Raw genomic sequence first — 27,936 nt, 5'->3', positions numbered from 1 at the left:
TCTGCAACCATAGTGCTTCCTCTGCTTCCTTCTTCTGCCCTGCCCTCCCTGCCCTTGAGGGCCCACAGAGCAGATCAATCCTGCTTCATGAATATTTTACTGGCTACTTAAATATGCACCAAAGAGACTCCTTGGCACAGATCAGAATCCTGCCATCAGAAAATGATGCAGTGATACCCAGATAAAAACCCTGCTATGCCACCAGGAGAGCAAGACCCAGCGTCTCCGTCATCAGGGGATCCTCTTCCAACGTGGTCCTTTGGACCTTCCTTAGGAGATTTAGCCCAGCTCCTTTCTGTTGATAGGGGAAAACATGAAGAGCTTATGGGGAGGGGTTTAGGGAGGCTGTCCATCCAGTTGATGCTGTGTGTCCTCCACTCCTCATCACTTGAGTTCAAGAGCAGTGCTCCATCCTTTCTCCAGCTGCTGCCTCTGGGGGATCCTGGATCTCCCCAGTGTGGAGGGTGTAAATGGAGAAAGGACCAGGCAGAGGCACAGCTTCAGGCTGAGGGGATTGCGTTCATCCTGGGGCATCCTGTTCAAGGGTTCAGCCTCCCCACAACATCCATGTCCTAGACACACCCTGTCCTTGCTCTGCTCATGTCCTTGTCCTTGCTGTATTCATGCCCTCTCATGTGTGAGAGGGAGGGACCTTGCTTGAGCTGCGCCTCCCAAATCAGAATCCTACCACCACTGACTAACCACTTTTTCTACCTATGGCACACTGGGGGACAGATCTGATGTCCCGCTAAGAGCAGCTGTATTTTTTCCATTGGCTCACAACTGCAAGCAAAAGAGCCCCCTCTCAGCCTTTACTCCAGCCTTCTCAATGACAGAGGAGTGTCACTGCCCTTGTCTTTGAAGGAAGCTCTACGATAAGGAGGAAAAGATACAGCTCGGAGCACGAAGCCTGTCAAACTAAGCTTTTCTTATTGAGCCTATCATGGGATATTTTGGGTCCTGGGACTGACAAAGCTCTGCATGAACTTGAGACCAAAATACCTGGTGTTTGCTGAGCACACTTATTTCCCTGATACTTCCTGAATGCCTGGTATGCTGTGTGAGCTGAACACTGATAATGGGTTCTCGGGGTGCATGCTGTGTACCTGCACGCAGTATGTCTTGCAGCAGACCTACTTTGCATAATTCTACATTTCTCAATAATTGCTTCATGAACAAGTAAGAAAACCCAAGGGTTTTGAAGGCTGCAGAGTTGCTGGGACAGCATTTACCCCACTTCTTCCTGCAGCTGCCACAGGCCATGGTGCAGAGCTGGTGTGGGTCTGAATTTTAAAGAGTGTAGCACAAAAAATAACTCTGCTGCCAGTTTTACCAACCTGATGACTTTTACAAGAAAATAATAAGCTCTTTCCTGCAAGATAGAGAGAAATACATGGTCAGGTGCCTGCCTTTATTTCCCACCCTTCTGGGTATTAGCAAATATATTTGTATCTTTTCTTTCCAGTCTTCGCACCCCTTTTAGATGCTTTACACTATTAGACAAACCGGCAGTAGAAGGAAAGGAAATAGAATTAAATATTGATCTGCTCTACCTCCTGGGAACTCTGTGAAAGGCAGCATCCAAAAATTTCCTGGGTAAAACAGGAGGAAGGAGAAATAATAACCCCTAAGAAGGAGGACAAGAGGAGTGGGAACATTTATTAAATTGGAAAGATATGTCGCTTGTGCTGCCTATGTACTTATCCAGTACATAGCCAGACAGATGTCTGAGGACTACTCAGAAGCCTGGCAGGTGCTATTTCCATGAGGGAGCAGGACCGGCACCAGTTCAGAGGAGTCTGGGTCTCCCAGTCATGTGGATTCATGCACAGGTGACAGTGGCCTGCAGTTTTTATAAAATATCTAATGTTTCAGGGGTCTGAACTTGCAGCATTTTAGAAGGCTTGATTCTGCAGATCCAATTCTATGTCTGGAGAGCGCAGATCAGCAAAACCTGGAAATCAGGTCTGGATTCAGAGGATACAGATTTCCTCATGTATCACCTACTCTGAGCACAAACAGAATTTGGTCCAAGTCCCTGGTGTGTTCATGAACCAGATTCCCATGTGCTTGTGCTCTGCAGTGACATTATGCGCCTACCCAGAAAGTCAGAACACGAAGCTGATACAAACACGCCATAAAGCACCACTAATACAGTAAGCACAGTGAAGATTACACAGACTGATTTGGCTGGCCTTCATTAGCTATTTTGCAGGGCTCCAGTGATGCAAAGCAGCTGTCAGCTTGGTCATTCCCATGGACAGCCATCTCATATTAGCCCAGCCTTGCACTTGGGTCTGGGCATACTTGGGAATCTGCTCCACGGATTGCACCCTCCATGCACATACATGGATTTGGGGACACTGAGGGCTCTTCAAGGTACTGGCATACTGTGCAAGTGCCTGGAAGCCACGGACTGTGAATAAGAAACCCATTGAACTGAAGCCAGCTGTGGAGAATGTAATTACACAGTTAAAACTTGAAGACCACTGGCACTTGCATAACAAAGGAAACCCAGCCGGGCTGGAGGCAAATTGCTTTTGTTCTGCTTGAGAAAGGAAGGTTTTGTTGACAGCCCAGATATCGGCTTTCAGACGAGAACATTTAGTCACACAACAATGTTTTACTCCATTAGATAGCTCTACTCAGGCTGACAGGGCTTCCCTGTCCTAGAGGACTGCCATTCTGTGATGGGGCCATTAAAATAGTAAGCCAGCTCATCTTATCCTCCAATCATCACCATCATCTGCAAAAAAAAAAAAACTTTCAGAAACACATTAAAAATGCAGTGAATCATTTAGGACATGTTGTTTGCTTCCTCCTCTCCTTCCCTGAAAGACAATTGTGTGCAGAGGGGATTGTCTTGGGGTTTTGAAGATCCTGATCAGGTTTCTTCAATAAATCCTCTGTTGGGAAGTTGCCTTAGAGAAGGAAGGTAAAATAAACAGGTCTTCGGTGCAGAGAGGAAGGTGGAGGCTGTAGGCTGGGTGGTCTTTGGGAAAATCATGTCACAACTGAATTGTTAGACAGGTCTGGGGGGAAGGACTGTGTTATCATAGAGTCACAGAATGGTTTGGGTTGGAAGGGAGCTTAAAGATCATGCAGTTCCAACCCCTTGCCATGGGCAGGGACACCTTCCACTAGACCAGGTTACTCCAAGCCCTGTCCAACCTGGCCTTGAGCACTGCCAGGGATGGGGCAGCCACAGCTTCTCTGGGCAACCCTTCCCTTCCCAAAAGGGAACAACTTCTTCTTAAGATCTCGTCTAAATCTACATAATATTTAATCTAAATCTAATCTTAATTTTCTTAATCATATGTAAAATAAGCCTGGTTGTAATTGCTTTGATGAGGTGCTGGAGCTGTTTTAGAAACTCTCAGTGGCAGACACTCTCTCTCCCTTCATGAAGTAATGTGCTTCCCTGCCCAACTATTCTCTGTTAGAAAGCTTCTCCTGACATTCAATGTGATTTCCTTTACATTAATCTAAGGTCATTAAATCCTGTCCCTGAGGGACATGGGGAACATTTTTTTAATCTTCATTCCTTTATGCAGAAGCCTTTTATGTCTTGGAAGGCTGTAATCATGTGTCTCCTTGATCTTCTCTAGACTAGACATCTTCTCTCCCCCATGTCACAGATCATGAGGTCTGTGTTGCTCTTGGCCACCTCAGAATATCCAGGCTGATGGGGCTTGGCCACCCTCATGGGGCTGCCAGAGTGGAACAAAGCCATCTCCTCCACTGGATGTATGAGAAACCATTATTCCTGGACTGTGTCATCTAAGAATGACAAGACTGCTCTGCAACAATGACCAAAAGGGGTACTTATGGCAGATGCATAACCTTTGAGCCAAAAATTTTCTAATGTGTCCTCAACAACTTGATGGAGGCTGTCCTGACAAGTAGGTGGATACAGGCTAAGCACATCATGTGGTGTGGGGGGCCCTCTTGAGCCTACTGGGTCTTTCTAGGGAGGGAGAAGAATGGTTCCTAAGAGCATTGGCTGTGTTTGGCTGCAAGAACTGTGGAGTGACAAAGCAGTTGTGGGACATCTGTTAAAGTCAGGGAGTGGCAGGTTTGAGACACTCATGCAAAATGCATTTAAATTCATCGCTGAAGATGTTGTGGCACGGAAGGCTTGCAATGATTGAAGGCATGAGCAAACCAGACTTCCTTATGGGAGGGCAATCCATTGAGGGTTATTCAATGCAGAGACCCCGGTGCTAACTCACAAGTTTGGTGTGTCAATGGAGTGGACTAGTCTTTAACTTTCTTCCATGGGCAAAGCATTTTTCTTCTTTAAAGAGTTCTGGAATTTGCTGGAGTCTTTGAACTCTCAGGACTACATCATTAAATGCTCTGCTTTTGTTGCCTGGGAGTTGGCAGGTGTCTGACCTCTGCCTTAAGGAACTGCAAAACCATGCTTGGTTGTGATACCCTTGATCGTGAATTCTAACATCCTGCCTTTGATTCTGGCCAGCACCACCTGCTTCAGATGAAGGCGAAAGAAATTTTGTGACACACAGCTATTAAACAGTCTTCCACTGGAAGAAAATTCTTGACCTTTATTTAGAGCAGACTGGCTTATGTGCTGAAGAATCATAGTATATCCCCAGAATGTTATTAATGTTATATTAATGGTACTTCTATCCATTTTTATGCCCATACTTGAATTCTTCTCTACCTTTGTTCATAATGCAGTCTTATGGCAAAGAGTTCTGCATATGAGGTGTGCATTTGCATGTTAAAAAATAGCATGAGGGATGGTTATTTTACCCAAAGGTTAACAGAGGCTACACTTCCTAAACGTACTAAAGTTTCATAGACTTTTTCATGAGAAATGAGACAGGAGACAGTTTTGGAGGAAACAAAATAATATCCTGCACAAACTCAGCTTATCCTACTCAGTTGACCGGGAGTATGAAACAATATCCATGAGCACTCAGGTGCACAGGGAGAGGGAAGATGGTTATTTCGGAGCAGCTGCTGAAACCACAAAGCTGTCGTGCACAGTTCCCATTGTAATAATCTCTCAAATCGATTAACTCTGATTTTCCTACACCCCCCCCCCCCCCCCCCCTTCCTCCCATCCCGGGTTGATTTGCAGCAGAGGCAATGAGAAAGCAGAAAGCTTCTCTGGCCAGACTCCATATTTTACAGGGACAAGCAGACACTGAGGAACATCAGCCGCCATGCTCATTTTCCCCTCAGATCATCCACTACTGCTCTGCTAGCACCAACCACCTTTGAACAAGAGCTGGCATAGCCAAAGTGCCCATGAGATGCACATCTCTGTATATGTGCTCCCCTCCATGCTGAGGATCCTTCAAAACTGAAAATAAAGATGCCCCTCTGAAATAAGACACTAGATTCACACAATAGATCTTGGAGAGGGAGGACAAGATGTTGGTTTTGGCTGCTTGCCTACAACAAAAGCAGCCACCACTCTAAAACCAATAGATCTCTATTAGTGACTCCTGCGGGAGTCACAGGCTAGAGGTTTATATTAGTATTCGTAGGACAAACACATTTTGAGGCCACAGATAAAAGTCTGCTGCTGTTGTGCTTATCTTTCCACAGGCTTGCAGCAAAACGTATCTCTCCTCTGAGGAACTTATGGCTCAGGGCCCAGAAATTAAGGTGTAAAGTTCTTTTGCTGATAACTTCCTCAGATTTCAGTTTGTACCTGGATGGATTGAAAGCCAAGCCTAAAGAAATAGCTGGGCAAAGGATAGAAGAACCAAAAAAGGAAGGGGCTTCTCAAAGTCACCTCAGGGTGATTTGCAGAGCCAGGAATAGCACACAGGTTATTCTGGTGCAGAGCCATCTCCATCCTCAGCCATATAAAGGTTAAACATCTAACATTGTGTGTCATTCAAAGCTCTTTCTATGGACCACAAAGAAAAGCAGGAACAACCACCTTATATAGGGTGAGAGGAGAGGTCTGACTGACTGTAAAAGAAACACCAAGAAATTTTGGGGCCCCCAAGAAAGATGTGGGGTTGTTGCAGTGAGTCCAGAGGAGTCCACAAAGATGCTCTGAGGGCTGGAACACCTCTGCTTTGGAGACAGGCTGAGAGCTGGGCTTGTTCAGCCTGGAGAAGAGAAGCCTCCAGGGACACTTTAGAGCAGCTGCCAGTGCCTAAAGGGGCCAACAAGAAAGCTGGATAGGGGCTTTTGACAACGGCAGGTAGTGACAGGACAAGGAATGGCTTTAACCTGACAGAGGTTTATTTCAGATCTGAGGCAGAAGTTCTTCCCTGTGAGGGTGCTGAGGCCCTGGCACAGGGTGCCCAGAGAAGCTGTGGCTGCCCCATCCCTGGCAGTGTTCAAGGCCAGGTTGGAAGGGGTTTGGGGCAACCTGGTCTAGTGGAAGGTGCTGGAAAGTAGTGAAGGGGAAAGGGACCTGGGGGTCCTGGTGGATAGGAGGATGACCATGAGCCAGCAATGTGCTCTTGTGGCCAAGAAGGCAAATGGCATCTTAGGGTGCATTAGAAAGGGAGTGGTTAGTAGGTCAAGAGAGGTTCTCCTCCCCCTCTACTCAGCCTTGGTGAGGCCGCATCTGGAATATTGCGTCCAGTTCTGGGCCCCTCTGTTCAAGAAGGACAGGGAATTGCTTGAAGGAGTCCAGCGCAGAGCCACAAAGATGATTAAGGGAGTGGAACATCTCCCTTATGAGGAGAGGCTGAGGGAGCTGGGTCTCTTTAGCTTGCAAAAGAGGAGACTGAGGGGTGACCTCATCAATGTTTACAAATATGTAAAGGGTAGGTGTCAGGATGATGGAGCTAGGCTTTTTTCAGTGATATCCAGTGATAGGACAAGGGGCAATGGGTGTAAACTGGAACATAGGAAGTTCCACGTTAACATCAGGAAGAACTTCTTTACTGTAAGAGTGACAGAGCACTGGAACAGGTTGCCCAGGGGGGTTGTGGAGTCTCCTACACTGGAGATATTCAAGGCCCGCCTGGACAAGTTCCTGTGTGATGTACTGTAGGTTACCCTGATCTTGCAGGGGGGTTGGACTAGATGATCTTTTTAGGTCCCTTCCAACCCTTGGGATTCTGTGATTCTGTGATTCTGTGTCCCTGCCCATGGCAGGGGGGTGGAACTGGATGAGCTTTGAGGTCCCTTCCAATCCAAACAACTTTGTGATTCTATGAAATAATTTTTAAAAGGCTAGATAAGATTAATCCCACTTGCTAGTCTGTGGCTCAAGAGAGGCCAGCAGCACACTCTGTCTCCATCCCAGCTGGTTTTCCCATGCCATGGTCTGCAACAGCCAGTGGTTGACAACGTCTTGACAAGTGATCCCCAGATAAGCTACAGAACCAGAGTAAACACCAGCATTTTTAAGTAAAGATCAGAGGATTAAATCATGGTGGTCTGAAGGAAATATTGGCGTCTAACTATTCCCTTGGCCACAGAAATGTAGAAACTGTTGACTGAGTGGTGGCTATCAACCTTTTTTTGTTATTTGTAAGCTCTTCATCATTTCTTGGTGGAGGTGTGGACCTTGTATCAAACCCGCATATCTATTAATGAAAGGCTTTGGGATTTTTATCCACCTTTCACAAACCTCTCTTTGTTCATCACTGCCAATGAAACTGAGGACTGCAGATGCAGACTCAAAACCAGGCAGGTATAGCCTGAAACAGCAGGTACTGTCTGTGGTTTTAGGTGTTCCTGAAGAGGACAGGAGTCCATACAATTTTACCAACTTCAGCATTACATTAAAATGCAAACAGATGGCAGGGACAGGAATTTGCCATGATTTTCTCAGAAGTCTCTTCTCAAGTGGCTGTTTTCCTTCTGGTTTTTGAACTTAATAGTTTTATTTACAAGCAGATAAATGGCTGTTTTCTGGCCTTTTTCCCCAGCAAAAGCACTGTAAAAGTTTTACTCAAAATACATCATTATAGATTTGAAGCCCCATATTCTGGACAGAAAAGAAGAATAAAATTCACAGCCTTGCTGCAGTCTTGGAGGGATTTTTATTGGCAACAACTGCTTGCATTACTACAGCAGCTGCAGGTTTTGACCAGAAATTGGAACTGTCCAGAAATTAGTACAGCATAATCACTTAGGTCAAAATCCACCACATATACTTGAGCTGTCCTAGGATAAGTCCCTCCAGCTTAGTCAACAGAGAAAGACAGACTCTGCTTGTGAGGGGTGAATGCATCTTTTCCAGGTCTCTGTCTTGCTCCACTGACCACAGAGAGGAAAATCCCAACCCTTGCTTTGCCAAAGGCTGCTCAGTGGCAAGAAACAAGGTGTCAAGTACAACTTGATGCTCTGCAGTACCTCACTTGGCCTCCAGCTCCTGCTCCATGGCTTCCTGCTGGTCCTGTGCCATGTCTACCTGACCTTGGCAGATTGATCTGACACCCTGGGTGCCTCTGTATGACTACAAGAAGGCAAATGAATTGAGCCTTCACTGCCTATGTAGTGTGAACTGAATCTCTTCCCAGGCTCATCACTGAGCTGGCTGAAGCTCCAAGGACAAGCTCAGACCACAAAGCCCAGGTAGACACCTAGACACCTCAGAGCATGCGAGAGGACTCTCCTGCCCAGATGCCTGAGGGAAGAGTGGATGAACCTGGACCAGAACATGAGGCAGTCACTGCCTTTCAAGGCTCCCAGCTCCAACACAGCCAAGAGGAAACAGGAGCATTTGGAGAAGAAAGAAGCTTCCCATGAGATGCTCACACAGCTACTTGCAATACCTGTGCTCACTTCATCCAAAAAAGTCTGCATTCCTCAGGGACCACACTTTTGGCTCTGCGGTTCTTACTGCGACTGTCCTCTTTCAGTCACATTTAGGACTCCTTTTCTTGTTTCTAAATTCATGATCAAAATGCAGGATTTTGTTCTTTCCAAAGGTGCATTTCCCAAATTTGAACATGAAAACATCAACATCCACATCCTAATGCTGAACATCACAAATGTAACAAAACACCATGGGCATAGTTCCCCAAAACACTGACCAAATGAAACCAATTTCCTTTCAACACCTGTCCATATACAAAAACCAGTAATCCTCAGAGGAGTGAAAACACAGGAGATTATTTTCTTTTAAGTTGCCCTGACACCTTTTCTCCGAATCACTCTACCACAGAATGACTGGCTAGATGGTGAAAGTGGAAAACAACAAAAGAGCTTTTATTTTCAGTAACTCCCCCAAAACTCTTTAGATGTCTACTTTGTCAACTCCTTCGAGAAGGTGAATTGCTGAAGGACATGCAGGAAGAAGATAATAGTATTTTCTGACTCATTTCCCCCCTACCCTTTAAGGACAAGGGTAGCCAGCCATGTGTCAGGACTGTGGATTCCCACTCCTTTATCTGATGTTTTATAAGTCTGGTTTCCTTTGAGCCTTAGCTTCTGGAGTCATATGCTGGGGGACACACAGATCCGATTTAAAATAAAAGCAAGCATTCACCTGCCATGGCAGCAGAAGGAAGCTGGAGACGATTAACTCAAAGTGCCAGAATAAGAGGAGAGAAAGGAAGAAAAATAAAAATTTTCCCTTTTCAAAAACCTTGTGACATTTTAAACCACTGTCATATTTTTTTTATTATTTTCCACCTGTAATCATTCAAATGGGTTACTAAGGCAGGGTCTCCTTCACTGCACCATGGGTGCTACCTGCAATCCTCTTTCATTAGGAGGAAAAAGAGATGTCCATTGGATTGCAGAGGCTGAAGAGGTTTTTTTCTATATGACAAAGGGGAAAAGACTTACAAGGTCTTTTGTTGTCATCAATTGCCAAGACAAATTCAGAGCAGACAGTGTTCATGGAAACCAGGAAGCCTTTGAAAACATCCTGCTGATGTCGCTAACCATGATTCCACAAACGCAACATAACTGTCTTAAAACTAGGGATGATGGCCTAAAGCCTACCATGGTTAAAAGATGCAATCATAAATCTACAAAACCAGAAACAGGTAAAGGACAGCAAAATTTAAAAAAAGAGGAGAATGATGCAACTCTAAGCCAACAGGCTTGGGCTTTGCCTAGCACTTCCTCTTTGGGGGTGGCTGGTGGCTGTCTAGACCACAAGCAGAAGCAGCATCTGTCAGTCTGCACTGGTGGGACCTGGTAGACAGAGTCTCCTGGGGGCTTCTCTGCTCCTGTACAACCAAGTGGTTCATCTTGCCTCACTACAGATATCCATGGTATTATGAGCTCACCTCTCAGGCATTCCAGAGTGCAGGGCAGAAAGCAGCGATGTCATGGTGTCTTATCCCTTTAGGTGCCTGCTATTGCATCTCTCTCCTTGCTGAACCTCTGCTGTCTATGGAGGAAAACCGTACTATCTCCCTCCCTTGGAGATGGAGAGGCTATGGCCTCCAAAAGCAAGAGCCATCTCATCTTACTTCCAAGCAAGTCTGACAGTGTTATGACCAATGCCAGGCTTGCTATGGGGACTCCAGGCATCAGAGACAGAAGGGAAAACAGCTTCACATAAGTGGTCCCATAGATCCCTCACAGCAAGCTCAGATCTTGATCACAAACATAGACCCCTCTTTTTCTTTACATTCCCCACTCCCCCAGCCTTGTGCACTTGCAGCATGCTGTTATGGTTCCTTTCCCCTTAGTGCTGCGCATGGCTGGGCCAGCTCTCCTGCTTGTGTTTTCAGGGGCTGGGAGGAAAGTGGTCTGATTGGGAGCTCTGAGGCTGGGGACCACAGCATGCTTCTCTGAGGGCAGGCCCCAGATGTGGCTGCACTCTGGCTGGTACCCCTCTGTCTTTCTATGACATGTTATAGGAGATCCTGCGATCTTTTCCCACGCTGCGAACTCACCCCTTGTGTCCTGTCAGGGGTAGGGAGAAACCAGGATTGAAAGCTCTGCAAACTGCCTGGGTGGACCCAAACCTGAACTCCTGACAGCTTTTCTAAAGCTTTATAATACCTTATATCTTCTGAAAGCGAGCTGCATCTGAGCGCCTGATCCATGCTGCTTTGGAAAGCAAAGCAGCCTCAGTTCTGGGGGAAGGGGCCCTGTCTCCTCTGGTCCAAAGCTCCCAGGAAGAGGAATCCCATAGATTTCTCTCTCATGCTCCTGGCCTAGCCTTTAGGGTCCTGCCTTCGGACCCTCCTCTGCCACTTCTCCTGCCTGATTGGTGTAATTAATCTTCATGCTCTCATACTGTCACTTTCTTGCTAGCATTTATGGGAAGGGATGTGCAGCAAACTCCCTGCGCAGAGGATGCAAGAGGGAAGTCAAAGGCTCAGCAGACAGATTATAAAGCAGTCAGCCCTCTTCTCTTACCCCTGTCAGCAAAGCAACCCGGAAACCTTGGAGAGAGTGGGTTTGGGGATTTTTTTGTTGTTTTGTTTTTGGTTTTGTGGGTGGGTTTTTGTTGTTGTTGTTGTTTTGTGTTTTTCTTTCTCTTTCTTTTCCTTTCTTTATTTCTCTTTCTCTTTCTTTTTTTTCCTTTCTTTATTTCTCTTTATCTTTCCTTCCTTCCTTCCTCCCTTCCTTCCTTCCTCCCTCCCTCCCTCCCTCCCTCCCTCCCTTCCTTCCTTCCTTCCTTCCTCTCTTTCTCTCTTTCTTTCTCTCTTTCCTTCCTCTCTTCCTCTCTTTTTCTCTTTTTCTCTCTTTCTTTTTCTCTCTTTCTCTCTCTCTTTCTTTCTCTCTTTCCTTCTTTCGTCTTTCTTTTTCTCTCTTTCTCTCTCTCTCTCCTTCTTTCTGTTTTTCACCTTTTCTCTTCCCACCCCCATCAGCAGCCACCTCCCCCTTTCCGTCCCCAGTCCCTGCCTCCTGGAACGTCACAGCTCTGCTCTTTCATGAGCAGTGTGTGGTATTATGACTCCGGCAATGCTGAGTCTTGCCAGCACGCCTCAAACCACAGGTATCTGACCCTGTCCTAAGCCCCATAACATTGATTAATGTCTTGATTCACAACTGATATGGTCAGCGCCATTGGTGCCTGAGATAGGACACAACCCCACTCCCTGCTCCCTCCTCTCCTCCCTGCAGACCCCTTTTCTCTTTGCTTGGGGAGTCTGGGGGGGGAATCCATGTCCAAAAAAACCACCGGCAGCAACTGTGGGCAGAGAGTGCTGGAGCTGCCAGCAGCAGCCGGGAGCTGTGCATGGTCGGGGTGCTGTTACAACAAGGCCAGCTCTGTGATTACGGCACATTAAGCCCTCAGTGTGGTACAGGCAGCTCTGGGGCATGACGTCCTCCCAGCTCCAGCCAGTCAGCACCGGCATCCCCCTCATCTCCTCCTTTTGCTGGGCATAGAAAGGAGACACTGGAAGGCTTGACATGCTTCTCAACTGGAGCTGAAGGCAGCCACAGGGGAACACATGGCAGGGAGAAAAGCTGTAATGGCCATTCATGCCTCAGCAAGAAATGGAGGGGAGGGAGAAAGGTCCCCAGAGGGAAAAGCACAGGCTGTGACCATTGAAAGAGGCCAAATGAGCGCTGGAGCTAGTTGCAATGGGCATCCATGCATCTTTTGTGGGAGTAGAAGCATCCCAACACTCCAGGGATATTGGGTGCTGGATGGTGGTGGGAGTCCCTGTTTTGGAGCTGTTAATGCCTTGGATGTGACTGTAGCAGGGAAAGGAGTTAGTTGCATGCCATGGTCTCTGTGCATGCCCTATGGACACTCGCCCATGCGTGGTCCCAGTGACAATGCTGACAGCTATTACGCAGCAGATTTGGGTGAATAGCAATTACAGAAGGGATGGGTGATTCACTTCCATGTCAGCAGAAACAGGAAAACTGGCAAATGGAAGGATGCAGGGATTCACCTGGGCTGTCTGCTCCTACTCCACCTCAGACCTCTCCTCCACCCCCACCCTGTTCACAGGATGGCAGTCAGCCCACTGACTGTCCCTCTGGCTTGTCCACTGACTTCTCCCTCTTCCCAAGCCAGTCCCTCTGACTTGGCCGTTTTTCTGCTTATCTGGGTAACTAAGAGCCCTTATTGCCCTGGGAAGCGCTGAGTCAGGTCAGCCAAGCATATGCCCGCATTGACCCTCACGGAGACCCTCTTTGTGTTCAGACTTGCTGGCAAAGAACTACGGCTGGATCCTTACCTGGGTGCAAAACAAGAGCTGGCTCTGTTCCATTTTCAGCAGCTGAAGCACTCTCCCTCCCCCTGCTTCTCTATAAGCCTGAGTAATTTTTTGCTGATGGCAGAGTTAACTACAAGTACACAGTAGCTGTAACTTTGAATGGCTTGATTTCCCACTTCCAGTTCTACAAAATACAAGCAAAAGGCACTTAAAGTTCAATTTGTTGATCACACCAACATTGCCAATGACACCAAGAGATGCAAGGGAAAAATCAGTATAAAAATTTCTATAGGAGTAAAGAAAATACAATTACGTATTACACAGTCTGCTTTAAGTGCTGATGCTAAATTTGCTCAAGTCTCAGAGATTCAGATATCATGATTTGGCATTCTTTAAGAATGGACACAAATCTATAGCTGAATTAGTCCTTGTCCTGTGGTTTGAAAAATCCAGTCTGTCAGCATCCCTCCCCACTGTCACCATAGCCAGAAACAAGAGTGACACTCCTTCCTTTCAGATCCCCCCCAAACTGCTGTTTAAATGCTTTCAGGAAGGCATTCATTGTACAAGGCAGCCAGCCACAAAAGAAGCTACTGAAGCATGGCTGAACACAGTCTGGAGAAGCATCTGGAAACTGGGGCTTGTCATCTGGCCCGGATGTCTCAATCTGCAGAATCCTTTCATTTCCCATCCAGATGCAACCCAGGGCCAGGAGACCAGGACCAGCATGTGCCAGTTGGGCTTCTCCAATTTACCTTCTGGCTCTCCGTATTTCCCTGCAGTGACACTGATTGACATCAGACGAGATTCTCTTGGCCTTTCTTCACTCCACAGGAACACCACTGATTTACGCCAGCAGAAGGCTCTGACCCCTTGAGATTTGTGGTTTCTGTGATGAGGCTAAGGCAAATCACAGAGAAAATCTGATCCCAGGAATGAGACAAAAAAACCCCAAAACAACAACAAACATGCTTCATTGTGGTGGTGAAAGCCTGATGGAGAAATACCAGTCGTGGTGAGAAATGAACTGGGGACGAAGCTGGTACTCTGCAGTGTGATCATATGGTGGGATGATCCAAGGCTGTTTAACAATGCTATGGCATGAGTCAGAGCTGTACAGTTATACCCGCATGCTCACTTGTATATACATACATACATAACAGTTTTGCCAGCTGAGGAAATAAGACCTTGATGCCCACCCAGGTTTTATGGGGTGTAGCCACAGATTGTCTGTGGTGGGATGCTCTGCAGTTGAGGGGGTCCCTTAAGGGTATGGGGCAGCTCCAAGGTGCGTGAGCATCCATTGCTGACATCTAAAGCCAAGCAAGGGAAATCAGACCTATCCTGCTTTGCCCCCATCCAGTGGCTAGCCTGAGTAAACAGTCCTGGTCATTTATTATGAGTGAAAATAAGCCACGTCTGCACTATATACAGTACATCAGACCCTCTGACCACCTACAGGTGTGTGTTGTAGCAACCACGGCTATTTAGGCTGGGAAAACATTTCCACCTTAGTGCCTATAGAGCCACCTCTCCCTCTTTTATCCCTTTCAGAGAAGAACAATAAGAATAAAGCATGTCTCCAAATGCAGACTCCTCTGCACTCCCCACAAGTCCTCTGTGCCTTTGCTGCACATACAGAGCAAGAAATGGCTGAAAGCACACAGAAAGTCAATGGAAAGAGTGAAATCTCAATTCTTTGTCTCCTCTCCTTACTGAAAAGGCCATTTTACAGCAAGTCATTCAGTGAGTGTAACCTCGAGGGTACTGGAAGAAAACACAAGCTCAGAGAAAACTTCAGGGATATCACGTATGAGATGTTAAAAGGCTTCATAAGCTGATGGCTCTTGATACGCCAGCAATTCTAGCTTTTGAAGCTTCATGTGTTGGTCATCTCTTTGCAGTCCCATCTATTATCAGCTCCTGCCTGCTTTTATTTTAATCTTTTTTGCTGCATTTTAACTGAGCTGAGTGAAATTGCTGACCATGAAATAGATACTCTACGTAATGCGGCTTTATTGATCTTACTCTTTGAGTGCATCCAGGAGAAAGAGGTCATTTCCTTGCAATCACTCGCCATAGCCGGTGTCTCAAAGCTACTTTAGCTCAGTGTCTGAAAGGAGAAATGGTTTGGGATGTAGGAGTCAAGAAGAAGGCCAAGGTAACATTGAAGCAAGGCAGGGGTGTAGGCAGTAAAAGTGGGATAAGCGGAAAGAGTATGTGAAGTTCATGGAAATCAGTCCAGTGGTTTTCACTGAGTTCTGAAATTTTATTTGTATCTTTGCAAAACAAAAGAGGCTGCTGGGTATTTGCTCCTAGAGGAGATCAGGCACTGCCTAACATGTTTCAAGATCAATAAATTAGTTATTCTACAGGTCAGCCTATTGTTTCCTATGGCTGAACAGTCTCAGGAGCCACTGGCCCCACAAGTATGTTGGAGTCTATTCCCAGGTCTTGTGGGTAAGGGGAATGGCAGTGACACAGTCTGGGTATGAGTGAGCTTGTGCATAAACTTCGTCTTTTGGTGAGCTTCCATGTGCCTGCAGGGAGGGGTCACCATGTGCCTTCCAGCCTGGTCAAAACAACTGCTGCTTTCTCCCCAGTCTTGTGAAAGAAAGCAACAGAAATGACAGAACAGGCTGTCCATGCAATAGGGAGATGGAGCAGGGGAGCAGCACAGGACAGGGAAGTGTGAACAAAGTGAGGTTCAAATGATTCTGCTGGGTCCAGCAGTCCCAGCCTTTCCCAGACAGCAGGGCCAGGGTCCTTCCAGCTTCTGACGCCCTCCTTTTCCTCCTGAGTTAAAAAATGCCCCACTCCATGCCTGCTACCAGCACCATTCCCATCGATGGTGTAGGGAATGGGCCTGGTGCTCTCCTGGGATGCTGCAATCCCTTGAGTGCTCAAGGCATATAAACCAGGTGAATTGATTAAAGCAGTAAGATGATGATTAAATGACTTACTAGTAGTCCTGAACAGCAGCAGAGTCCCCCAGACCCCACTGAATCTTGGTTAATTCAATGTTTGTCCTCTGCTATGTTCCCAAGAAGTGGTAGCTCCCCACCATCTCCTGCTCCTTACAAAGTGCCTCCTCCCTTGAAGCACAGCAGGTATGAGCTAGGATTTGCAAACTACTCACTTTTCTGTAAAAACATACAGAAAAAAGATATTTAGGACTCAAAGTTCAGTGAAGAGGACAGAAGGTTTCCTAAGGACACCCAGTGACTTTCAAACCAGTCTTTACAGGTGCAATTGAGGCTGCTTCTTGCTTTCAGTGTGGCAAGACCAAGCAGATACATACACTGAAATGCTTGCAGAGAGGGGAAGGGGGACTGAAGTAAAGATAACATCAAGGAACCCTGATTAGCAACAGGGCAGCCTTGTGAAAAATGAGATAACCAGCCTGCCTTGCATGCTGAGACAGCAACTCCTGTCTCCAGCCCTTGCCCCAGACACTGATCTAGGAGGAGGGCTTTTCCAAAAGACCAGGTCACCTTTTGATGATCAGTCCTTATCTGACAGGGGGCTGATACTTAAGGTCATTACGGTAGAAAGACTCAAAGACAACAAGTGCCTTTGGACTTTGAAGGTACATTTGTTCTGCACCTGGATAGGGTCAGACAGGTGGGCCAGGGTAGGATGCCTTGTCCTGCCTGGCTCAACACCTGCCTTGATTTGAACACAGGGGAAATGGTTTGGCTTGACGATTTCACTGTCCCTGCAAACAGGAAGCAGGTCACTGAGTACCAACTGTGTTGTCTCTCAGCTTGTCTCTCAGCTTGTACTCTCTGAGTCTTGTAAGTCCCTGTTGATGTCTGCACTTCTAAATACAAAGCCTGGGTCCTGTCTACTGGCCCTGAAGCCAAGCACACCTTATGTCTACAAGCCTAAACTCATTTTTCCCCAAAAAATCCTAAGACTGTGGTCATATCTAATACCCCTGACCTTTGTTATCCTTCACCACCACTTGGCACTATGTGCAGGACTCATCTGCTCAGATGAGAACTCTTCCAAGTGTGCTATTGATCAGATGGTGTGGCTGATGGAGGGGAGGTTCAGAGGGAGCACGAAGCCTACACTGAGCTCATGTTGCAGTATGTGCATTTATTGCCAAGGAGTGGGAGAGGTACAATGCTGTGTGGGTCTGTGAAAGGGAGGATCTGGGGGATTTTATGCCAGCATAACACAGCTATACAACTATTGTGTCAGGGCAAACCTATGTACATTGCTGGCTGCTCCCATGTTGACCCTACTTCCGTGACCCAGTGTCTCCCTCCTGTGACTTGGGGATTCATCCAAGCCTTTGTTGTGCAGATGCCATTCACTGACCCAGCTACAAACCTTCTAAATTTATTTTCTTTTTTCTATCCTGTGTTAGTTTTGTGCAAGCTCAGTGAGTTGAATCGGCTCATGGACGGGTGCACATGGTCAGGAGGTAAGAAGGGAGACAAGAACACAGCCCCTGTGCTGCTAAAATTAATTGAACGAGGGATGCTGGAGAGGTGAGAGAGAAAAGGGGCAGAGAAGTCCACTTTCTGCTTTGCTGGATAAAAAGAAAACAATACAGCCAGAAACATAGGCCAGCCTTGCAGAAGATTTCAACAACTGAATCATCACCTGAATGCTGTTGAAGGGATTTGTGTTACAGGAGGATCAAAGTACAATCTGTTAAGGTGATGCCGTCCGTCCAAAATTTTCCTTTCTTGAAAATCAGGTTTCTAGAGGTCAGTCCAAGCTGAGCCTCCAAAGAGAAAGGAAAACCCTAAACCACAGAGCCCCTCTAATCACTGGCAAGGGTCAGCCTGGCCTCTGGAAAGAAAGGGATTAATCACAAGCCAGGTACATCAAGCATGAGTTTAGGTGTTTTCTTCTCATGACACAAGACAGCAAAGCTCAGTCCAACAAGGCAGGTATTCTGGTGGCTGAGTTTCAGCCCTGGGGGTAATTTATTTATTGCCACCAACACAAAGATCATCTTTAGTACAGCAGCTCTCACAAGGCTCAGTGAAGTTTGAAGTTTTATGGGTTGAGATCTCTGTTGATACAGTTGGAGAAAGCAAATTCTCCATGTCGGAGCTAAATATCTTTGATATGGCCTAATCTTTAACATAGACTGATTCTGTTGAGTTCTTCCTTTCAGTCAGGACTTGCCCTAAGGAATACTTCTTTTTTTTAAATAATAGTTATTAATTGAGAGACACCAAAATTTCAGTTACAGCAGGAGCTGAGCAGACAGACAAACCCTTCTACGCTTGCTCTTTTGCAGAGGAACAGCCCATCAAAAAGGATGGGGAATCCCTGCTGGCTTCTCTCTTTGATCCAGACAGTGTCAGAGGGTGAGGGACTTTGGAGGGCTCAGAGCTCAAAAGACTGAGACGAGTCCAGTGACAGCCCTGGGGTAAGAAAGCAGCATAGTCTGGTTGTACCTAAATACATGCTGTACTTGCCCTCTCCCAGCAGTGTGGGATGAGGATGGAGCTGCTCAGCAGTAATGAGGGATGGTTCCTGGGAGGGGATTAAATCGAAGGCAACCATAGTCTGGCTCTGCTATTTCTTCCTTTTGGTCTTCAGGCACAAGGCAAATTCAAGGACTGCAGGGTTTAGCTGGAGCCATAGCTCTGCCACCAAACCCAGGTGGCTGGATTTCCCCAGCCCTATATCCAAGTTCCACAAGAGGTGCTTTACCACCTCACCCCACATTGCTTGGTCAGAAGCTGGCCATAACAGCTGCGATGGAGAGGGTGTTGTTTCTGTGTGATGTGTGGTGTCTGTGCCGCAAATAACTTTACAAACCAGGGACTGATTTGAATTGAATTTAATGGAGGGGCTGAGCAGTGCATTCCCAAGCAGAGGGAAATCCTTCAGCCAGCATCTTTACAGCCTAGTTGCTTATCAGTACACACAGCCCAGGAAGATAGGCAATATGAGATGCACAGCTGTGGGATGACTCTCAGCATCGTTTTTCAAAGGGACATGGGAGCGCAGGGTGACAGTGGCAGGGCAGCAGCTGTCTCTGCTTGAACTGTCTGGGCTGGGAGTACCCCTCTCAGGGACTGCAGACACACCACCCCAGCCGGCATAATCCCACTGATCTCAAAGCACCACTCCGGGGCTATTTCTAGGAGGCCAGAAACCAAACAACAACTGCCTGGACCTGAGAAGCACACCTCGGATTTCATTTCCTCCAGCCTTGACACCCCTGTGTGCACAGTTGCCCGGTTGCTTTTCCTCTTCCCAGTGTAAGAAGCTCACACCAAACCCAGCCTGCTCAGGTCAGACTTGCCACCAGGCAGCTGAACTTTCTTTGGCTTGTGCTGGATGAAATCACAGCCCATGCATTACCCTGACGCAGACGCTTGTTTGCTTTATATTTTGTGGTTGAGTATTTTATAGTCAGGGGATATCTGCTAATCCCAAAGTACAATAACAAAAATGGTATCTTTCATAAATACACGAGGTAGGGATGGGCATGCTCCCAAGTGTGTGTGGAGAGACGAAAATTTCAGACATTGTTTCCCTGCACTTGGAACCTGTCTTTAGTTAATGAAGTTAGGTAGCTAGTTGGGATTTGCAGGTTCTCTATAGAGGATTATTTTATTATTATTATTCTTTTTTATTATGGGACATATTCTGCATCAGAATATGATTCTCTTTCCCTTCCAGATATAAATTATTCAACTTCAAATCCTTCTCTTTTCCTGGTCTATGAAGATGTGGGTCTGATCAAAGGAACAAGTGAAAGGGTGAAACACTGACCAGCACACCTCCTTAATGTAGCTGCTTTGCTGCCTGAGCACTGGGGTCTTGGCTAGTTAGTGACCTAAGTATCACTCTGGCATGAACTTTTTGATTTATTCTGGACTTTCCTAGCAGAGATTAACACCAATGCTTGTGTGGATGCAGCTTCCTTGGGAATAGAGGCTGGGAGCTTCCTCCAAGTGACCCGGCTGAGCTTGTATTTTATTTGGGTTATATCTGCAAGAAAAGGTTTCAAATCCCCTAATGATACCCCTTGAATTTCTGGGAGAGTGCTACAGCTTCTCTACAAAACTGGAGGGAAGCTTCAGCTTTGCCCAAGCAGCCTGAGTGGGGCCAGGGCTGGGGAACCACAGGCTGCAGCAAACAGAAAGGCGTTGAGACCGTTCTGCTGCCAAAAAGCATCCCCCTAATGCGCAGCACCTTCTACAAGGCACTGAACACTGCTGAAAAGCAAGACCCACACACAGTAAAGGAGGGTCCCTTTTGCTACCCCTTTCATATCTGTCATGGATCTGCTCCCCTGTGTCCTGTTTTGCTCAGCAGATTGCAGCCAACTCAGGCTCATACCTGTTTCCCAAAACTGAGCTATTCTGATCCAAGGCTCTGCAGATGACTTGTGAACAATGATCATCATCATAATCGTCATCGTCATCATCACTGTCCTCATTGTCATCATTATTATGCAGAATACCTTCCCTAGTGACTGCTGGGTTGGGGACTGCCAGGCTGAGAAAGGCAATAGAAGGAAACAAAGTGAAAACCGAAGGTGTCAGCAGACCAAACCATGGAGGTTTTGCCTGGGAGTGGAACTGGAACACAGGGAGGTTTTTCTGCAAGACAGCACCTTTCTGATAGAATCATAGTGCCTACATGTTAACTTCTCCTGTGCTCTGCTGATGTCAAATCCTACTTTTAAAGCTCCTTTTGCACACCTCATATTTTCAAGCCCATATTTACAGGGCTATCTGGCTCAAGACAATCTTGCTGCCCCAGCCCTTGGACCAAATAGCAGAATTAACCCAAATTTACACCCTCACCTCACAAGATTTCAGGTTCAAAGCACTCAGCTGACAGGTGAAATTCCCCTCGCTGTTCAAGCAGGTGTTAATCCTGTTATCCACATGGCAATTCTCTGGGTAGTTGGAAGAGAGCAGATCTTCACCCAGTACTTCTCCCCACATCAAAGACAGCCATCTCTCCCTCTCAGCTGCCCCTCAACAGCTCAAGACAGAGATCTTGATCTCGGAATGGATTTTGTGTGGCCGCAGGCTCATGGAGGGGGCCGCAATTTCTGCAGACACTTTTAACTCCGAGGACTCATTCCCACAGCATTTTTTCCCCCAGCCTGGTTTACAGTGAATGTAGGGACACGCAGCCTGCATGCTGTGGAGAAGTGATTCAGTGCCAGCATCCTGCCCCGTGATGTATCAGTGTCACAGGCAATCAAAGAAACCATTTCCAAGCCCTTCTTCAGCATTTTTGCTTTGGAAAGTTCCTTTACTATCATCCTTGCTGGCAAACAAAAGGCATAATAGGAGTGACAGCTTCAGGTCTGGGACGCAAAATTCTCTGCCCGATCTCGGCATCACCAACTCTCAAGTGCAAAACCACCGAGCTGCAAAGACCCCAGCAATTAGGGCCACCGTTCTCGAGACTCAAGTCTTCCAGCCTCAGACATGTGAATTGTGCCCTGAAGCTCTGAGCAATCGTCTGCCTTAGTCTGCGGAGATCCTCCTGACTCAAACTCACAACATAGCTTTGATTTGCTTTGCTGGGGGAGTGAATGATTGGGTACCACTTTTAGCTTAGCCCAAAGCTGCCACAGAGCCTGTCCCTGCATCCCCATCGTTCTGCAGCTACTCTCATTGATTTTTGCTTGTTGCTTCTAAGAATGAGGCACTTGGTGACTTCTGTTGATAGCAGCACGTAAAACACACTCAGACCTGCTAGCCCAATATCAAGTATATATACAACCCTTCTTATAGTGTAGCTATCAAGACATCACCTTGCTGAAATATGCAGTCAACACCATTCGGTGTTTTTGGAGTTCATTTAAAAATCAAGTTAGTTTGGGAAAGAAACAACTACAGCAAAAATAAACAGGGCTTTAGGCACTCTGCAAGATGTTTCTTCCCTTGCAAGTGGGTATACAGTGGGGTGACATGGGGCTGAACTACTTATTCTGCTGAAGGGGATGCCAGAAAGAACACACAACATCTCAGTCCCTGAATTGTTAGGACAACTTTTCAAACCTTTTGGCAAGTCTTTTAGCTGTCAGTACTGAGTTTGAAAAGCATGGAAAGTGTCTGAAACATGCACTTCAGTCTGGGCCTTACTAAACTGAATGGGGTTTCTTGTGGCAGGACCCTACACCAGTACAGGAGGGTATCAGGCTTTTGGAAATGCAAAAGAGCAAATACTCTTGTGCATTCCTTGCCTAGCCTTCCCAGTGAAGTTCCCTGCTTTCTTGTCCCTCCGTGATTCTATGCTTCTATTCTATATTTATGCCCAGGTCCCTCTCACCCTGAACTGGTGCACTGGGCACACTCAGCTGTGATTCAGTTGCCTACCAGTGCTACTGATCAAATGTCTTGTGATTTGAAAGTGTCTGTTGTGAAGGGGGTTGGTCAAAAATAAAATAGCCTCTGGGAACACAAGAAGGATGATGCTTGGTTCACTGGCTGTTCCTCAGCACCCTCTTGGAGGGGCTGGGATGTACTGAGAGAGAGGAGTAAACCGGGAATGGGACTGGAGATGCACTCTGAAGCCTTGCCTGTCTTTTCTGGGTCCTAAAGTTTGCCGAGCTCTAATCTGTCTGTTTCATGAACCTAACTTCACTGTTACCGACAAAGACACCAAATCTAGCAGACATTTTGGTGCTGACTTCAGCGGCAGCAGCGCTGTGGAGGTGGAGGTAGCAGGTGCTGCAGGACTTACACTGTCATGATACATCCCCCAAATCAGATGTGGTCATGGAGATGTTAATCCACCCCAGAACAGGGGAGAAGCCTCAACCGCACTAAAACCTTGACAAATCTACAAGTGGTCCTCCCAGTTTTCCCAGTTTTCTTTGGGTTTTGCAAGGTTTATTTGTGCTTAGAAGCACAGCAAGGTAAGGATGGACTGCAACAGTGATTGTTTTCCAAGGGTCTGCTTCTTCTCATTTATCGATGAGATGTTTCCCTCTATCATGATGCTGGGTGTATGGAGGCAATACCCCACTACCAGCCCTGCACAAGGTCACAAACCCAGGGGACAGCGCCCAGGGTGATAGTTCCTGAAGGGTCAGGGAAGATCTGGCTGTAGCCAGGGTCAGGGTGAGCCTACTGTCTTCCAAACACATCTCCATCCCTCGTGGAAAGCACTGCTTTAGGTGGTGGTCGTGCCCCTTCCTACACCAGAAGGCACTGAGAAATAGTAACAACAGTGGTGGTTCCAGGGAGGGAAAAAGCAAGGAAAGCACGTGTCAGAGCGGCATGCCCATCTGTGGGTTAATATGTGGTGGCCAATTCCATATGGCATTTCCCTTCACTTCTGCAGAAGGGCTTTGGAGACCACTTTGGGCTGCAGAGGGGGTCGGTACCTCTTAGCCCATTCCCCACTGCCAGCATCAAGGCATTTTTGACAGACTTCAGCCCTTTGCTACCTCTGGAAAAATATTCTCTCCTAGTGCGTGCAGGAACAGGTGAAAACAGTGACAAGTACCAAAGAGTTAATACTACTTTCATGCTCCTGAGTGTAAACTGTCTGCAAGCCCTGCACTGCAAAGTCCTCTCCAAATTTAATCCCAAAGAGGAAGGTACTGTTTCGTTGAGATTAAGCTGATTTGCAGATTAAGAAGATTGAATTAAAATTAAATTTGGTGTCTTGGGGAGGGGTGGTGAATAAAAAAAAAAAAAAAAAAAGGAAGAAAGAAAAAGAAAAAAAAAAAAAAACAAAGAAAAGGAAAGGAAAAGTTGTCCTTTACCCATAGGTGCCTTTTAAATGATTCCCTAAATGCTTTCCCCAGACTCCTGTCAAACTGCGCGCGTTCTTGTCCAGAGTGGTTTAAAAGTGATTCAAACTCTTTTGGAAACACAGGCGTACAGACATTTTAATTTCATCTGGTGCAGCAACTCTGAGACCAACTGCACACACTATCTGCCAGCGAAATAAGCCACAGGGCTGAAAAAAATAAAAAAGCAAACCCAGCACTCTGCCTTCTAAATGCTTGACACAGTAAATTACTCATCAAGGAAACAGCCGTGCAAGATCTTTCAAGAATATGAAAGGAAAAGATTGAGGGACTCACCAGAGCGTACACTGAACTCAAGACGGAGCAGCAGAGGATCAAACCCAGACTGTGATAAACCAGATATGATCCCATATCCAAGAGGCTTCTTCCAGCATCCAAGCTTGCTCAGGGAAGTAGGAGGACGAGAGGTCTTCCAGCGTTGCAGATGATTTCTCCTTCTCCTTCCCTCCCGCCCCCCCCCCCTTCCAGAATCTGTGTGTTGTTTGATTGTTTGTTTGTTTCCACAGTTTTAGCCAGAAAGGCACATGACAAGAAACCCCGGTCTTTTGCTCCGTTTTCTCATGGCTGGAGATCTGGGCAGCTCCCGAAACGCAGCCGAGGAGCCCATGTGAAGCAGAGCAACTTCGCTCCCTTCAGAGCTGCAGCCCCTGGTGCTGTTTGTTTTCCGTATGCATCTGTCTCGTAGCAGAAAAAATCACATCCATATGTCAAAACTGCTCTTCTGTTTCCTTTTTATGAGGCAGTGGGAAGTTCAAATAATTTCTTTGTCAAACGCAAACACACAGAAAGAGGGAGAGAGAGGGAGGGAGGGAGAAGTCGAGAGAGGGGTGGAAGGGGTGGGAGATTGGAGAGGGTGGGGGAGGCTTTTAACCACTGCTTTATTTTTAGATCCAGTAATTTTATCTTTTAGTTTCAGAGGGGTTTGGGGGTGTGTGTGGAGGGGAAAGCGCTTTGTTGTATTTTTTTCTTTCGCCTTCTTTTTTTCAGCATGCAACCAAACGGCAAAGTCGAAAGTTTAAAAAAGCGAAAACTTGGAAATATTTTCACTTAGCAATTACCTTTTCGCAAACAGTGGTACTCTGGGGGCTTTCTCCTTGCATATCCCGGCGCGTTTCAGCTCCACAATAGGTTTATTCTGCCAGCCTTCAAGGTTGCAGTACGTTTTAGTTACGAATAGGGGTGGTTTATTTTTTTGCTTCTCTCTCCCTTCTCTGTCTCAAAGGATCTGCAGTTTCAAAAAGCCGATTGAGTATGGCATGAAAGCATGGGGCTGAAATATCGCTCCCCCTCCTTCGCCACCCCCTTTAAGTAGTTTATTTTAGTTTTTTTTTTTTCTTCCCTCGGCAGAAACGCTTTTCACTTACTCCTCGAAATGTTCTGAAATCCTCCGGTTTTTGTTTTATTATTATTGTCATTGTGTTATATATGTATAGATACATATACATTTTCTACTCGCGCACCCGCGTCCTCCGTCCCATGACCAGGACAAGCCCTCAGAAACCCGGCAGAGGAGCCCGCAGCCTCTCGGGGCTCTCTGGGGGCTGCCCGGAACGGGGATCGCGTCGCTGCCGAGCCCCCTCCCCAGTACCCGGGGGAGCCACCGCTCCGCTGCCTCCCCCTTCCTCTGCTGCTACCCGCCTGGATTTCACCAATTTTGAGGAGTTTCAGGGCAGGGATGTTACTCCCAGCTCAGCCGGCGGGTTTCATTCATAAAACTAAGAAGAAAGGAAAAAAAAAAAAGATTTATATGTGTAGTAACGTGTCCCGTCCCCCCCCCCCCACTCCCAAATCTCCCAAAAGCCAAGCAGCCAGCGGTTTTGTTCAAGAGCCGAAAGCAAGCTACAGCAACAATCCCCTTATCATTTTTAAGACGTGGGAGGAGAACCGAAGAGGGGAGGGGGCTGGAGATCACACGGATGCAACACGCGAGCAGACACACACGCAGGCGGACACGGGGCTCTGCGCTCCGGACTGGCTCCTTGGGGAACTTTGGAAATCGAGTCGTGGTGGTGTTTTAGTTTTTTAATTCCTCTCCCCCTTAATTTTTCTTCCTTTATCTTCTTTTTGTGTCGCCCCCCCGCCCCCCACCCCCCGCCTTCTTTTTTTTTCTCCTCCGCGGTGTGGTGTTTTTTCGCTTTATTTTTCCGCGCAGAAGCAGCGGTTCTTTTAGAGGAGCTGAACGGAGGCAAGGAAGGAAAAAGAAAGAAAAAGTAAGAATAAAGAAAAAAGCGCGCCAACCTCCTCTCTAGGTCTGTCAGAGAGCAGACGGTAAAAACATCAAGTTTTCGCAGAGTGGAGCTGTGTGCATTTCTGTCTTATTTTTTGGAGCAGAGCAAAAAAAAAAAAAAAAAAAAAAAGAGGAAAAAAAAAAAACCCAAACCCACAACCAAACTCTACAGTTCGTTTGTTGCTTGCTTTTTTTTTTTTTTTCCTCCCCCTTTTTTTTTTGCTCACAGCCCCATGGCTGTGAATAGGTGCCTTCAGCTAATTTTATGAAAAGGGGCTCTTTCCAAGGCGAAGGTAGAGTAGGGCTTCCTGTAAGGGGGGGGGGGGTTGACGGGGAGGGAAGTTCTGCTCTTGATGCAATCTTTTCCTCCACCTCTTCCTCCTCCTCCTCCTCTGCCTCTCCCCGCCAGCCTCGGCGGGTCTCCCCGGTGGCGGGAGGAGCGGGCCCGGTGTAACACCCCACTCGGCCGGGCCCCCATTGATTGGTGGTGCCAGGACTGGGAAATACGGGGTCAGTCCTGCATCCCTCCCATCCATCCCACCCCGGCCCATTCCTGTTCCATCCCTTCCCCTCCGGCTGTCGGGAGACGCGGGCCTCTAGTTAGGGAGAGGATGCGGGGAAGGGGGAGAGATGGAGATAGAGAAAGGAGGGAAATGGAAAAGGGAGAGATGTGAAGGGGGGAGATGGGGAGTGGGATGCTGAAGGAGAGAGATTTAAAAGCAATAAAACCATCCTCACCCCACCCCATTCACATCTCCCAAATATGTTTTTCAAGCTCTTGCAGCATGGAATATATTACAAAGATACTTACTGGGGAGAGGGGCTGAAGAAGGGGTGAGGGGTGTGTAGTGGTTTAGGAGGGATTCCTTGGGGAATCTCCAGGCATGTATTTCCAGCTCTTCTGAGGTTTGTTTCTTGGGTACTGGTATGGCTCATGTCAGCCCAGTGTGCTCAACTTGGGGGACGGAATGGGAGGAGAGCCCCTATCCCCAGGGGAGCCTTCTGTGTGCTTAAGTGTGGGGTGGACTGAGCAAATATGTACTCAGGGCTCTATAGTCATTCTGAGAAGGAGGAAAAAAATCCACTGCAAAGTTTCAGGGGGCCCATCGCAGCTCCCTTGCTGTTTTTTCTCTTGGAGAGACGGGAGAAGCAGGCAAAAGCCTTGTAATATCAAAATGCCCTCACCTCCTGCTGCTACCAGGAGAAGGAGGTGGTGATAAGATTTAGCGAATGCCTACATCCAGATTTTGGTCCCCCGTCTCTATCTGGTCCCTCATGTATGGAGTATGCACTGGACTGGGGATGCCTTGGGGCTGGTATTTATTAATTTAATGATTAAAGGCAGATTACTGCCTAACTGCTGAAGCTGCACAAGAGGAAATTTTTCTGTTTAAAGCTTGCTCAAGAAGCATGGCAGAAAAATCTGACTCTGGCCACATCTTGCTCTCATGGTCACAAAGGCTACGAGAGATGTTTTTCCACATTCCCTTTATCTACAAGCAAAATAAACTCACACCTCAGGACTCCCTAGATCCAAGGACAGCCCACTGCCAGGTACAGCATTCAGGGTATAATTCATTTTTCCCTGCCTGTTCCTTTCTGGGAGGATGGGAGATGAGAGGGCCAGAGCTATTCTTTGAAGGGATGGCACTGCAGCCTGGTCTACAGGTGGGTTTCCCCAGGCAGTAGCTATAACCCTCCTCCCGGCCACTTGAAGCAAGGCACAAGTGAAGATGGACAAGGTACTGCTGCACACCTCTGTTCCGCTCTCAGATGCAGCTGTAAGAATTAAAGCTTAGTTTACAGCTCAGCATCACTCATAGATTTTTGCTACTGCTGTGAATGAGGTCAGATCCACAGAAGTCTTCTGGCATCTCCGGGATGCCATCCTGTTTCAC

The 27,936-nt window shown here is 47.0% G+C and overlaps 1 protein-coding gene and 2 long non-coding RNA genes across 3 annotated transcripts in view; 1 reads left to right on the top strand and 2 right to left on the bottom strand.

Annotated features, from left to right (window-relative positions):
- Nucleotides 1–26,175, bottom strand: part of PTH1R (parathyroid hormone 1 receptor) — a 114,713-nt gene extending 88,538 nt beyond the window's left edge. The window contains exons 1-4 of the mRNA XM_065666978.1: nt 26,050–26,175; nt 25,450–25,526; nt 24,870–25,036; nt 24,088–24,485 (exon numbers count right to left, since the gene is read on the bottom strand). Of these exons, the coding sequence (XP_065523050.1) occupies nt 24,088–24,162 (75 nt within the window). The 5' untranslated portion in view covers nt 24,163–24,485; nt 24,870–25,036; nt 25,450–25,526; nt 26,050–26,175. The remainder of the gene's footprint in view (nt 1–24,087; nt 24,486–24,869; nt 25,037–25,449; nt 25,527–26,049) is intronic.
- LOC136008133 (uncharacterized) lies at nt 1,634–16,169 on the bottom strand. The gene is made up of 3 exons (XR_010609982.1): nt 16,001–16,169; nt 15,066–15,150; nt 1,634–2,746 (listed from the first exon to the last, which is right to left on the bottom strand). It is a non-coding gene; the product is annotated as an uncharacterized LOC136008133 (long non-coding RNA).
- LOC136008134 (uncharacterized) lies at nt 23,298–24,524 on the top strand. The gene is made up of 2 exons (XR_010609983.1): nt 23,298–23,595; nt 23,877–24,524. It is a non-coding gene; the product is annotated as an uncharacterized LOC136008134 (long non-coding RNA).
- Nucleotides 26,176–27,936: the final 1,761 nt, after the last annotated feature.

This window comes from Lathamus discolor, chromosome 2 (genome assembly GCF_037157495.1).
Source record: "Lathamus discolor isolate bLatDis1 chromosome 2, bLatDis1.hap1, whole genome shotgun sequence".
NCBI classification, from domain to species: Eukaryota; Metazoa; Chordata; class Aves; order Psittaciformes; family Psittacidae; genus Lathamus; species Lathamus discolor.
Note: the sequence above shows the minus strand (reverse complement) of the source record. Positions and strands in the feature narration are given on the sequence as shown.